This window comes from Protobothrops mucrosquamatus, unplaced genomic scaffold, assembly GCF_001527695.2.
Source record: "Protobothrops mucrosquamatus isolate PMUCROS unplaced genomic scaffold, P.Mucros_1.0 scaffold63, whole genome shotgun sequence".
NCBI lineage: Eukaryota > Metazoa > Chordata > Lepidosauria > Squamata > Viperidae > Protobothrops > Protobothrops mucrosquamatus.
The window spans coordinates 301,765-313,603 of record NW_015386442.1 but is presented as its reverse complement, the minus strand read 5'-3'; the positions used below and the strand labels follow the sequence as shown (position 1 = coordinate 313,603).

The 11,839-nt window shown below is 35.3% G+C and overlaps 1 protein-coding gene across 1 annotated transcript in view; it reads right to left on the bottom strand.

Annotated features, from left to right (window-relative positions):
• Positions 1-3,011: 3,011 nt before the first annotated feature.
• LIN7A (lin-7 homolog A, crumbs cell polarity complex component) overlaps positions 3,012-11,839 on the bottom strand; it is a 26,214-nt gene continuing 17,386 nt past the window's right edge. The window contains 3 exon segments of the mRNA XM_015812047.1: positions 3,012-3,227; positions 5,424-5,633; positions 8,374-8,445. Of these exon segments, the coding sequence (XP_015667533.1) occupies positions 3,012-3,227; positions 5,424-5,633; positions 8,374-8,445 (498 nt within the window).

Sequence of the window (11,839 nt, the reverse complement as noted above, 5' to 3'; positions counted from 1 at the left end):
GCATAGCACATTGGGAAAAACTGCATTGTTACACAAAAAGAAGTCTCCACTATGTGTTTTAATACTAAATCTAACAACATCAGAAATAAATATATTGGAAAAATAGATAAAATTCTGAGATACCATTAGTTATTTTAATATCATCTCAAAAATGTTTGCAATATACAATAAGGATAGAACCTACATCTGAAACAAATATATTCTGACAACATATGCATATATATTAGATAACAGTATCTCTTTCTATATATATCTTATTAATATACTGTATATTTAGTTTAGATTCAGGGATATAACTACAATAGATATAATAGGAATGCCTAAGTTCAAAAATACAGTTTTCTAATCTTACTGCTCACAAAAGTTAGAATTAAACTTATTCCTGGTATTCTCCAGGAATAAGAATTTTATCTACGAATGGAATGGCATACAAATAAAGACTCTCATCAAACCAAAGACATTTTACTTGATGACTTGATTAATTAATTGATTACATCTGCATAAATTTTGCATATGATTTGCACTCTAATACCATAGAGTGAGGTTGTCCAGGTGTGAAAAGACTGATTAACTTTGCTATTGTTGTAAGCTTGAAGCAGCCTTTTGAAGCTACTTCACAAGGGCACACAGCCCACTTATAAATAGTAAATTTAGGCCACCAAATAGCTTCACTTTCTGTTGCATCTCAGATCCCCCATGGCTCACTTATTAGCCTGGTACTGGGCATGCAGGAAATTCAGAAGTGATGCATAGTGCATCAGTGGCGAATGCTTTCATTTCTATGACACAAAATCTTACCTCAAAGCCAAGTGTGATTACTTGGCCCAGCCTACTATGTGTATCTATTCAAAACTAAGTCTTCTTGAGTTCAGTAGGATTGTCTCGAAGGTATAGCAGCTATCCCCAATCAAACACTGTTTTGGCAAATTCTCATTTCAGTTTCATTGTAAAGAATACAGAATCGGGTGACACACACATATATAATGAATATGATTTCTCAGAATATTCTTGAATTTTGTTAACAAGTTTTCATCATGAGAACCTTACCATAGAAAAGAAGATTCAAATAAATCTTTTATCCTAAGACTTCAATTCTTGGAAAAATCACATGAAGAGTTTATTTTCCTGCTGACTTCCCAAACTGTTCTTATTGTAATTTTGCAGTTTGCTGGTGAACACAGTTGCTGTTGCTCTTTATTGTAAAGTTGGAATACAAAGCACAGCTTTGCTATTAAGTTGTTACATTCTTGATTTAGAAAGTCTTTCTTGAAAGCCATCTATAATTAAACAACAAAAGTATATAAACCGTCAAAAGTATAAATGGACTGACATTCTCAATTGCTTTAATTTCTCATTATTATTATTTTTAAATGCATGTATGGGCTTACCTTACAAAACCTGTGGCAGCACTGCATAGTAATTAGAGTAATTATTTCTTTTTTATTATTAATTTCAATAGTAATATATCATATAGTTTGGTCTAGTGATTAAGGCATCAGGCTAGAAACTAGCAGTTCTAGTCCCAGTTTAGGCATAAAAGCCGGCTGGCTGATTTTGGGCCAGTCACTCTCTCAGACCAACTTACCTAACAGGGTTGTGGTTGTGGTAAAAATACGAGAATGAAGAAGTATTAGGTTTGTTTGCTGCCTTTATTTATAAAAATAATAAAGGTGGAGTAAAAATGGGCATTACACATAATTGAAAATTGTGTTTTAATTTCTAAAAGCCCTTATAATTATAGTTGAAATTGTGAATCTAAAAGCAAAATATATATGCATAAAAATTAGCACTATCAGCTTAGTTAATATTAGAAATTATTAGAAAGTTTTTTTAAAAAGCACTATAATGTGTGCCTTTATATATCATATGCAATAGTTAACAGTGCATGGAATCAACTACTGCCTAATTTCAGATAATGCTTATTGTTTTAGACAACATAGGCAGCTAGTACAAGCCTTCCTATCAACATCGTCATTATGAAATCATAGAAAAAATAATGTGAAGTATATAACTTGCATGAGTTGCATTATGGCAGTGGTGGCGAACCTATGGCACGGGTGCCAGAGGCAGCACTCAGAGCCCTCTCTGTGGGCACGCGCGCCGTCGCCCCAGTCCTAGACCTTCAGCTGGGTTTTATACAACCTTTTCACTTTAGGCCTCCGCCGCTGTGTACAAAAAAAAAGGTTCAATTAATCAGTCAATTTCAACTTCTCGCGGGAAAAAAAAGATCTTGCAAAGTTGGAATTGATTGATTGAACTTTTTAGTCCCAGCCAGTCTGCTGTTACCACCACAGCCACGCCCACCCAATGGGCCACACCCACCCAATGCACCACACCCACCCAATGGGCCACATCCACCCGGCACCCGACGATGCATAAGTGGGTTTTGGGTTGCAGTTTGGGCACTCGGTCTCTAAAAGGTTTGCCATCACTGCATTATGGCATGGACACAAATAACATGATTTGCATTATTTTCACAAATGTCACAAAACACATGACATTATTTGTTCTACTTTCCCTTACAACAGGGAGGAGATGGTTTTGTGTGTGCATATGCCGCTTGCTCAAATGGAGCTTCCCGTGCTCGCTTGCTGGGCTGTGGACTGGGGGTTGGGGACCCCTGTTATACACAGCAGAATAAACAAGTCAGAAATAGATATTTTAGTCACTGAATTATTTAGAATATTGTAAGAAAGATTGAGGACAATAGAAGAAGGGGACGACAAAGAATGAGGTGGCTGGATGGAGTCACTGAAGCAGTAGGCGTGAGCTTAAATGGACTCCAGAAGATGGTAGAGGACAGGAAGGCCTGGAGGAACCTTGTCCATGGGGTCACAATGGGTCGGACATGACTTTGCAACTAACAACAACAAGAAGAAGTTGGAAAATGGGAGAATATGTGTGTCTGTAAGTAAGGCAGATCAACATCTGGTAAGTGATAAACTAATTTCTTGTATTAAACTGAATTCAATTAAAGAAAGAATTAGTTGAAAATAAGACAGAGCACTCACCTATGACATATGATTCTGCTGTGCATTTTGCTGCTGCTGCTGTTGCTGCTGAATTAGCAACTGTTGCTGTTGTCTGCGCCGAGCTGTCCTCAGTTTTTCAAACCGAGCTTCCATCTCATCTAAAACTTTGGGAGTGTAACGTACCACCAACTTCACACTGTCCTTAGCAGCCTTCAGAAGTTCCACTGCTTTCTCATGATGTTCTCCTTCCACACTCTGGTTGCGGAATGTTTAAAAATAGCAAAAAGCAAGAGGCTTTCAGCTTTAGAACTATGAGTAAGAAAGAAAAAACTACACCGTGGGTGAATCTGGTCCCACTAGGCCTCCCCCACTATGGCTTTGGAGTCTGTAGTTAGGCCTGTTCCATTGTCTAACATTTCAGACCCCAACAAAGTAGCTACTGTAAGATGTATCTCTATTACTCTCTTGCTTTTCTAGTGGAAAAGGAACAAGGCAAAACCAACTGAGCTGGAACTGTATCATCAAAATTCTCCAAGTAGAAAAAATGTGTGATATGTTTATTTGCAGGATCCAATATGAGCTGGTCACCAGGGCCAGCGCTTTTGTCTTCTGAGCTTTTGGACTTGTGCTGGAGCCCATCTTCAGGAAACTTCTCTCTAGCAGAGTATATGCTTTGGGCTGTTCTCTGTGTGGTATTTATATGGTGCCTGTTGTATGTGGCTTTTTAGATATTGATTGGGATGTTGATGGTTGGCTATTAAGTCATTGGCTGTTGTTTGCTTCTGCTGTCAAGCCCTCACCTCCCAAGTACAGATTGGATCCTGCAACATTATCCTGGGACATATATATTCACCTTCATTCATGATATATTGATTTATTTATCCTATTTATATGGCCATCTCTCTAGCCAATAAAATCTAAGTAACAAACAAAATAAAAACAAAATTTTATTAAAGCAAAAAGTCAGCTAAAACTGCATTGAAGCTCAGTAAAGCCACACCATTAAACTCTACTACTACTACTGCTGCTTCTACATTTGTGTTGGAAGCGCCTACTAAGGTGCTTCCAGGTTGAAAGAATTAGCTAGTGAAATCACTGTTGCCCAGAGAATGCCCAAGGGGGCTACTTTCATGTCCCTTCTATTTTCTAACCAAAATGGTGCCTATTTATCTACTTGCATTTGAATGCTTTTGAACTGCTAGGTGGGCAGGAACTAGGGCAAATTGATGGGAGCTCATTCCATCATGCGGCTCACTCCCAGGTTTCAAACTGTGGAGCTGTCCACCTCTCAGTGGTCTTTTGACTCAGTGTCCTAACCAAAGAGCCACCATGGCCCCAAATAAACATGACACATTCATGCCAAAGCTCCCCCATTAACAACCCAACTCCAATGCTTGGGAAGGAGCCAGGCTTTCACAGCTTTCCAAAAAGGACACTATTCCGTAGGACAAGTGCCATAAAAAAGAAGGTGCAAAAAGACAATGCTTTGCAATGCCACCTAAAGCATGCTCACTCTGGGGTAGGCATAAACCACTAGGAAAAGATGGTCCCAGAAGTAGCAAAGTGAAATGTTATGTAAAGCTTTAAAGGTGACAACCAACACCTAGCACTGTATCTTTGAGCATCATCTGGGTTTCTTTGCCTTTTAGAATGGAAATGATGTGAAGGCAGTTCAGTTGTCAATTTGCGATAATGTTCAAAGCATTGGCATAGGTATATAGATACAAAAGCTCCATGTGTGTAAATAAATCAATATGTGCAGTTAAAGCTAGCATCAAGCATTTATATCATCAGGGACTTGTCATGACCAAAGTCTTTAAGTTTGATGCTTCCTATCTCTCAACATCAATGAACTGAGCCTGGGTGAAACTCAGACCATTTGAATTCCAGTACTTGTAAAATCTTTTGTGTACAGACGTTGCTTGTTCAGGATCAATGCATTGTTGTGAAAAGGGTAGGGGACGGAGGTGTTTAATATTAGTAACAGGGCCAATAGCCATGCTTTACTTTCTGTATGTAAAACATTCTTCTTATATACAATGGATAAATAAGATGACAGTCTCTTAATTTTGCAATACCTTCTGTATTGAAAATAAAAACTCATTTCAACTAAACCATAAATAAAACCATATATTAATATACGCTAGCTTGGCAATTGTATATTGGAACCTCCCTCTGGATTGCTTGTTGAATAACAGTCACTTGCAAACTAAGATGTCACAGGGAGACTAAAAAAATTCTACAAAGGTTTCTGAATGTGGTTAATTTTAAACAACAAATTTGCGTCCATTTATTCTTTTCTATATGCGCTAGAATTACCAGGTCTGGGTTGCAAATTCTGGATATTACTAGAGGACAGCAAAAATACTGCAGTAGTCATCCAGATTTTTTTTTTCACTCTGAGGCTGTTTAAATAAGCAGAATTAATAAAACCAGAATGTGTTCACATACCACTCCATTAACAGAAAGCAGCTGGTCTCCCCGTTTGAGTCCTCCATGCTTCTCAGCTACTCCTCCAGGAATTATGCGAGAAATATAAATAGGAGAATTTTGTTCTTTTCCTCCCATTACGTTAAAGCCAAGGCCTTCATCCGTCTTTGGCAGTTCTACCACTCGGGGGTGAGAATGCCCTTCACTAGCTGCAAATGCAGCAACGGTTGCCTAGAAAAAAATGCAATTTTTAATATATTATGAACACAGTTAGGAGCTTTTCTGCTTATTTGTTTCAAATATTTATTCACAAGAACAATGCTTTAAAATTTGATTTTTTAATTGCTTCATTTAAAACAACAACAACAACAACAACAACATAAAATGTAATGTTGCCCTGCCCAAGACATCTGTGTACAGTTATATCCCAGTGGTGTTATTCTGAGGATTGGAATGCTTAAATCTCAAGGTCTCAGTTCCATGTACAGTATAAGCTGGAACTCCTGCATATGTGGTTATTCACAATTATATCAATGCAATTCATATCACACAATGGCTCTATGTTCTATATGTTCACGAATTTTTTGAAAGGGGAACTCAATGGTAAACATTAGATTATTTGTACCTGTACCATTTGTACAGTGAAATGGAAATAATTCTATGTTCTCTAGCAGATGATCCCCAGTTCAGTCTAGATATTAGTATTAGTACTTGCAACACAAATTTCCCTTTCCGAAAAGGGAATGGTATGATTAGTATGTATATATTTGAACACACTTCCCTTCAATATAAGCAGATTTCAAAAGATGCTCTCTCTCTCTCTCTCTCTCTCTCTCTCTCTCTCTCTCTCTCTCTCTCTATATATATATATATATATATATATATATATATATATATATATATATATATATATATATATATATATATATATTACTTTTTATTGAACACTTGGTTAAACAGAATGATGAGATGCAAATCAAAGCAATTCTTAAGGCATACTAGAATCCTTTATATAGCAGTGGAACATGCAATGGTCTTATAAAGTTTAATAATCTTTTAAAATATGAAAGGTTTGTACATATAACCAATATAATATTAAAGGTTTCTTAAATTTTAACAGTAGCTTAAAGGATCAGTAGAATCTCAAGCTGAATAGGGTTTTTTTAAATTTAATTTTAGGGAGGGAAGTACAATTAAAAAAAAACAAATTTAAATTGGGAAAATAGCAACTTTTTATCAGAGTGCACTACATACGGTATTTGAGCACTTATTTGACTTATTGAAACATAAAACAGAATATATTCAATTAACTCTTTCATTGATTTAAACAGGAAAGAGCATGTATAGTGAACTATATGGGACTAGGCAATAGGGTGTAGAGATAGGCTCTGATCCAATTTGAACAATTAATTGAATTTGATTTGATGATTTGAAAGACAAATTGGTTCAGTTCAAATTTCTGTATTGACCTGAATATGTTTTCAGAACCAAATTGATAAGAAGACATCACATTTTATGATTTAGTTCAAATCATAAAAAAGTTCATTTGATTCTGAGAATTGATAAAGTTGCCTTCAAATCATATGTGCATATAATCCCACTTAATGGTGGTTAATTTCAGCTGGATCATTTCCATGAGTCTTAAATCTCCTAGAGTAAAAGAATAGCTAAATTTCATTAGGATCGTATTTTAATGGATGGATTTTGATAGCATGAATGTACTCTCTGTTACATATACAGTATATATTATCATGCAAAATTTGTCATCATGCATGCCAGACATAAATGCATAAGAAAAATATAATGCAGACAGCCCAGAAATAACCAGGAAATACTGTAATATTGAAACATTGCTGTCCAATCCTCTGTTCCATATGAATAAGAAATGAGAATGACAGACTTTCATGAGAGTTTTAGGTATACCATATAATGACAATTTTTAACTTCACTATATAATATAAAGTTAAACAATCTAAAAACATCTTTCTAGACTCAAGTAGATTAAAACTTAAATATCTGTAGCATTTATATTAGGTCAACCTCAATTCCCTCTAGAATAAAAGAAATCTACCAATAAGCAAATGAAAGAATATTACTTAATATCTTAATTATCTTCAATATATGTAATATTAAATATACTATATAGCTTCAGTAATTTTCCTCCATAGCTTATCTCAATTTAAAATTAATATAATTCTGTTGCTGGCTATAGTGTGAAGAGTCACATTTATTATTCTGGCTTGCAAAGAACGGTTGTTCTCTAGTATGTATTAAGTTACTAAGGTTGCATTTTATACTCATTCCCCCCCCCACACACACACACAGACCCTATTTGAAATTCATTTAAGTTTCATCAATAGGAAACAAAGGAATTGTTTTCTTGAGAGATACCTACTTTGTTACTAATTTTTATTTCTGTACAATGCAAACTAAATTTCAGATGTATTTCATAGAGTAGTATTTCTTTTGATGCAGAGAGCTTACACTGATTTATAACGACCTTTACAGCATTTGATCCTAACATCAGTTTTTCAGGAGTTTCTGCTGCTTTTTTGATGAGGAAATACATGCTAAGAATTTCTGAACCTGGGAGCCTTATATTTTTGGCCACACTACATAAGTTGAATCTATTAGAAAAATTAGCCATAAGAGCTAATGGTCAGTATTTAATTACAATTAAATAGAAGCTTTGATTGGAAGGTGACTCCAATCCACTCCATCCCCTCACCCAGCCCCAATAAGCCTCTTGGCCACATACAACATTCTCTTTTCTTAAACTACAGGAGTAGCACAAAGGTTGAACTTGCCGATATGATTGTTACCTGGGAAGTAGCACTGGTTCTAGACTCTGGGCTGCCACTGATGTCTAAATGTTCTTATAGTGTACACACGAAAACCTGAAACATACACGCGCACAGTCAATTACTGGGCCATGTGGAGAATAGACCTCCTTAAACTACAAGTGTCTTACCTTGGCAGTAGCCCTGGCACGAAATTCGGGACAGCCACTAACATTTATGGTTTCATGCATGTATTGATATACCTGAAGGTATACAAAGAGAATGATAAAAAGAAAATTAATAATCTGTGTGATCTCCACAGGTCAAAACATGTAGTGCTTCTTTTATCAATCTTTAATGTTGTTGAAGTTTCTCACTGCACTGAGCATACCTACCTCCAAGGACCTTTCTGAATCTTTGGCTAATAATTTATTTATTTACCAGATTTATACCCCGCATATGTCACCTAGGTCTGGGCAGTATTTCTCCTGTCCTAGATGTCTACACTTAAGATGTGGAAGAATGTCAATTTTCTAAATATTCAAACACTATTTAATTTAGGGAGGAAATACCTTCAAAAGTGAACTTTGCTGCAATGGCTGTGTGAAATGTGCCTAATTAACTCAATGAAGCACATTTGGTTCTGTCTTTCATTTCCCTTCATTTCTTATGCCATTCTGGAAACAATCATTTTAGCAACTGGGAAATGTTTGGCTTAGAGTGATGACCATGTCTCTTACTTTGCAAGGTCCATTAAATTGAAAGGCTAATTAGAAAGCAATTAGCGGTAGCTTTTATGTGGCATCACCCTTTGTTTCCAGGGTTCTCCAATCCAAATCCATATATGAAAGGGAGAACAAAGCCCATGGATAGTATAATATAATAAAAGGTAATTATCATCATCATTTTGATAATAAATATTATTTCTGGTAGTTATTTGTATTGTATAAAACCATGGTTGCAAATTTTATGCCCACATTTTTCCTCTAACTTGAGGCTACATTTTTCTCTTTTGGAGATATACAATTATTCACTCATTTTGGATGCTCATATTTTGATTTATCTGCCAAGCTCAAAAAGAGAATAACTTTTTTTTTTACAAGAGATTTGTTATCTGAATTCTGCATTCAGCAATGGCATTGGATAGAAAGCAAGTCAAATAAAGACATTTGAAAATATTTCAACTATATCAAAGGCATGTAAATTGTCATTATCAGTTCTAATGCCATGCAGAATACACAGAATAAACAGTCACAGAATATTTTTAATGCATGCACTATCTGGATCAAAATTTCCCCCATACAGAAAAATTACAATTTCCCATGGCCCAACACTAAAGATAAATCTGTGAATCCATAAAGGAAACAATGTTGTTTCAGTGAAGGATAATGAAGCAGTGTACAAATTATAACCTTATGGAATATAATTGGCTTTTGACAGAGCCCTAAAATTCATCGGCCAGAGAAATGTGTAAAATGGTGGCTCCAAAATGTTGAATACAAACTGAAGACTCAGTGCCAGGTTTTCAATGAGAAGATATCATACAAATCTTTTCACAAACAAATCTCTGAATATTTCTTCCTTAAAATGTCCTTCATTTCCAAACATAATTTAGAGAGAGAGAGAGAGAGGGAAAAAAGAGGTGTTTTTGTTACTGCTAAGAGATGAGATTTACCAGTTTGTTCAAATCTAATGTCTGCCTATTTTTTGCTATTATGTGACAAAGCAAGTTATCATAATGTTTCTATTTCTATGAATTGAATTAATGCATGCTGCAAACTATCATATTTGAAATTGTCATCTTGTAGCTGTAATCAAATGTTAAATAATTAATTTATTCTTAATAATTTCTGGTTTAATTTAATATACCATAACTTAGTCATATGATACATAATGATTGCATTAACTTGAATGTTTGCTTCAAGTAAAAAAAACATGCTGGTGTTCAGATAATTAGGAAGCCATCAACTAATTTTCAAAACATTTCAAAGTCTGCTTTATTATTCCTCAGTGAAATAGAATAGTAGGTTTGCTTTAGTCCTATAACAGAAAATGAGCCAGATATTTCATACGGCAAACAGTGAGAGCTGGTATGGCAGATACTGTTCTTGTCTCATAGACTTCCCTATGCTATACAGATAATCCTCGACTTACAATAGTTCATTTAGTGACTGTTTGAAGTTACAACGGCACTGAAAAAGTGACTTCTGACCACTTTTCATACTTATGACCGTTGCAGCATCTCCTATTGTCATGTGATTTACATTAGGATGCTTGACAAATTGTTCATATTTATGATGGTCGAAGTGTCCCAGGGTCATGTGATGCCTTTTTGCAACCTTCTGACAAGCAAAGTCAATGGGGAAGCCAGATTCATTTAACAACCGTGTTACTAACTTAACAACTGCAATGGTTTACTTAACAAATATGGCAAGAAAAGTCATAAAATGGGCAAACTCACTTAACAATTTTCTCACTTAGCAACATAAATTTTGGGTTCAATTGTGGTCGTAAGTTGAGGAATACCTGTATGTTCATTTGTGGTATTTAAATTCATTGAAGAATATTATTTTAACAATTCTGAAGAAAAAATCAAATGCCAGGCCAGTTGCCTTCTGTAGGTTAAAAATGAAAAGCCACAATTTTATGCTTTGCTTCAAGCAGCAAAATGTATTGAACCATCCTTAAATGTAGGCAAAGTGTCTAGGGAGATTCTCAGTCATCCAAATCATGCTTGTCCCAAAGGTGCTTTTTCAAACGGCAACTGGAGTTTCTTTGTTTTCCTTGAAGACATTTCGCTTCTCATCCAAGAAGCTTCTGAGGTTCTGAACTGAAGAAGCTTCTTGGATGAGAAGCAAAACATCTTCAAGGAAAACAAAGAAACTCCAGTTGCCTTTTGAAAAAAGCACCTTTGGGACAACCAAGTCAAAGGAACAGTATTCTTATAGTGAAACAGCTAGTATGTAATCCTGTATTCAAAAGATAGCCATACATACTTTGGATCATTTTGAAAAGTTGTTGGAAGATGAACACCTTGTAGCTTGTTCTATCCTTACCCAAAAAAGAGAACAAAAACAATATTTCTGAGTTGAATTCACTGCATTTTTTTGAACAGTTGTTATAATGAAGAGTGTAGGAAATAGAACAACTTGCTTTGAGGCATAGAGATGCATTAAAGTAAGGAAATGCATAATTATTAAAGCTGTGAACCTCAGGAAAATTAAAGTGATTAATCATAGGCACTTTAACAAACTAATGAAACATTACATAATATCTACAAAATAATGACATAATTTCAAAGACCATAAACTCCTTAGTTAGTTCCTTAAGGGCTAATCTGGAGACTTTTGTGATATATACTGGTAAGATATGCTCAAGCAGGAATCTGACACACCAATAATTTATTTATTTATTTATTATTTATTACTTTAATTTATACCCCGCCCTTCTCCCGAAGTACTCAGGGCGGCTTACAGGCAATAAAAACGGAACTATACAATAAATATCTAAAAACAATTAAAATATATATTAAATAAGCCTGTTATTTTTAGAAAAGTTATAAAATCCCTATTAAAATCCCTATACAATCCCCCCCCTAGGCCAATCCCGCTTGATGGAAAAGCCATGTCTTGAGGGCACGGCGGAAGGAGGGGAGAT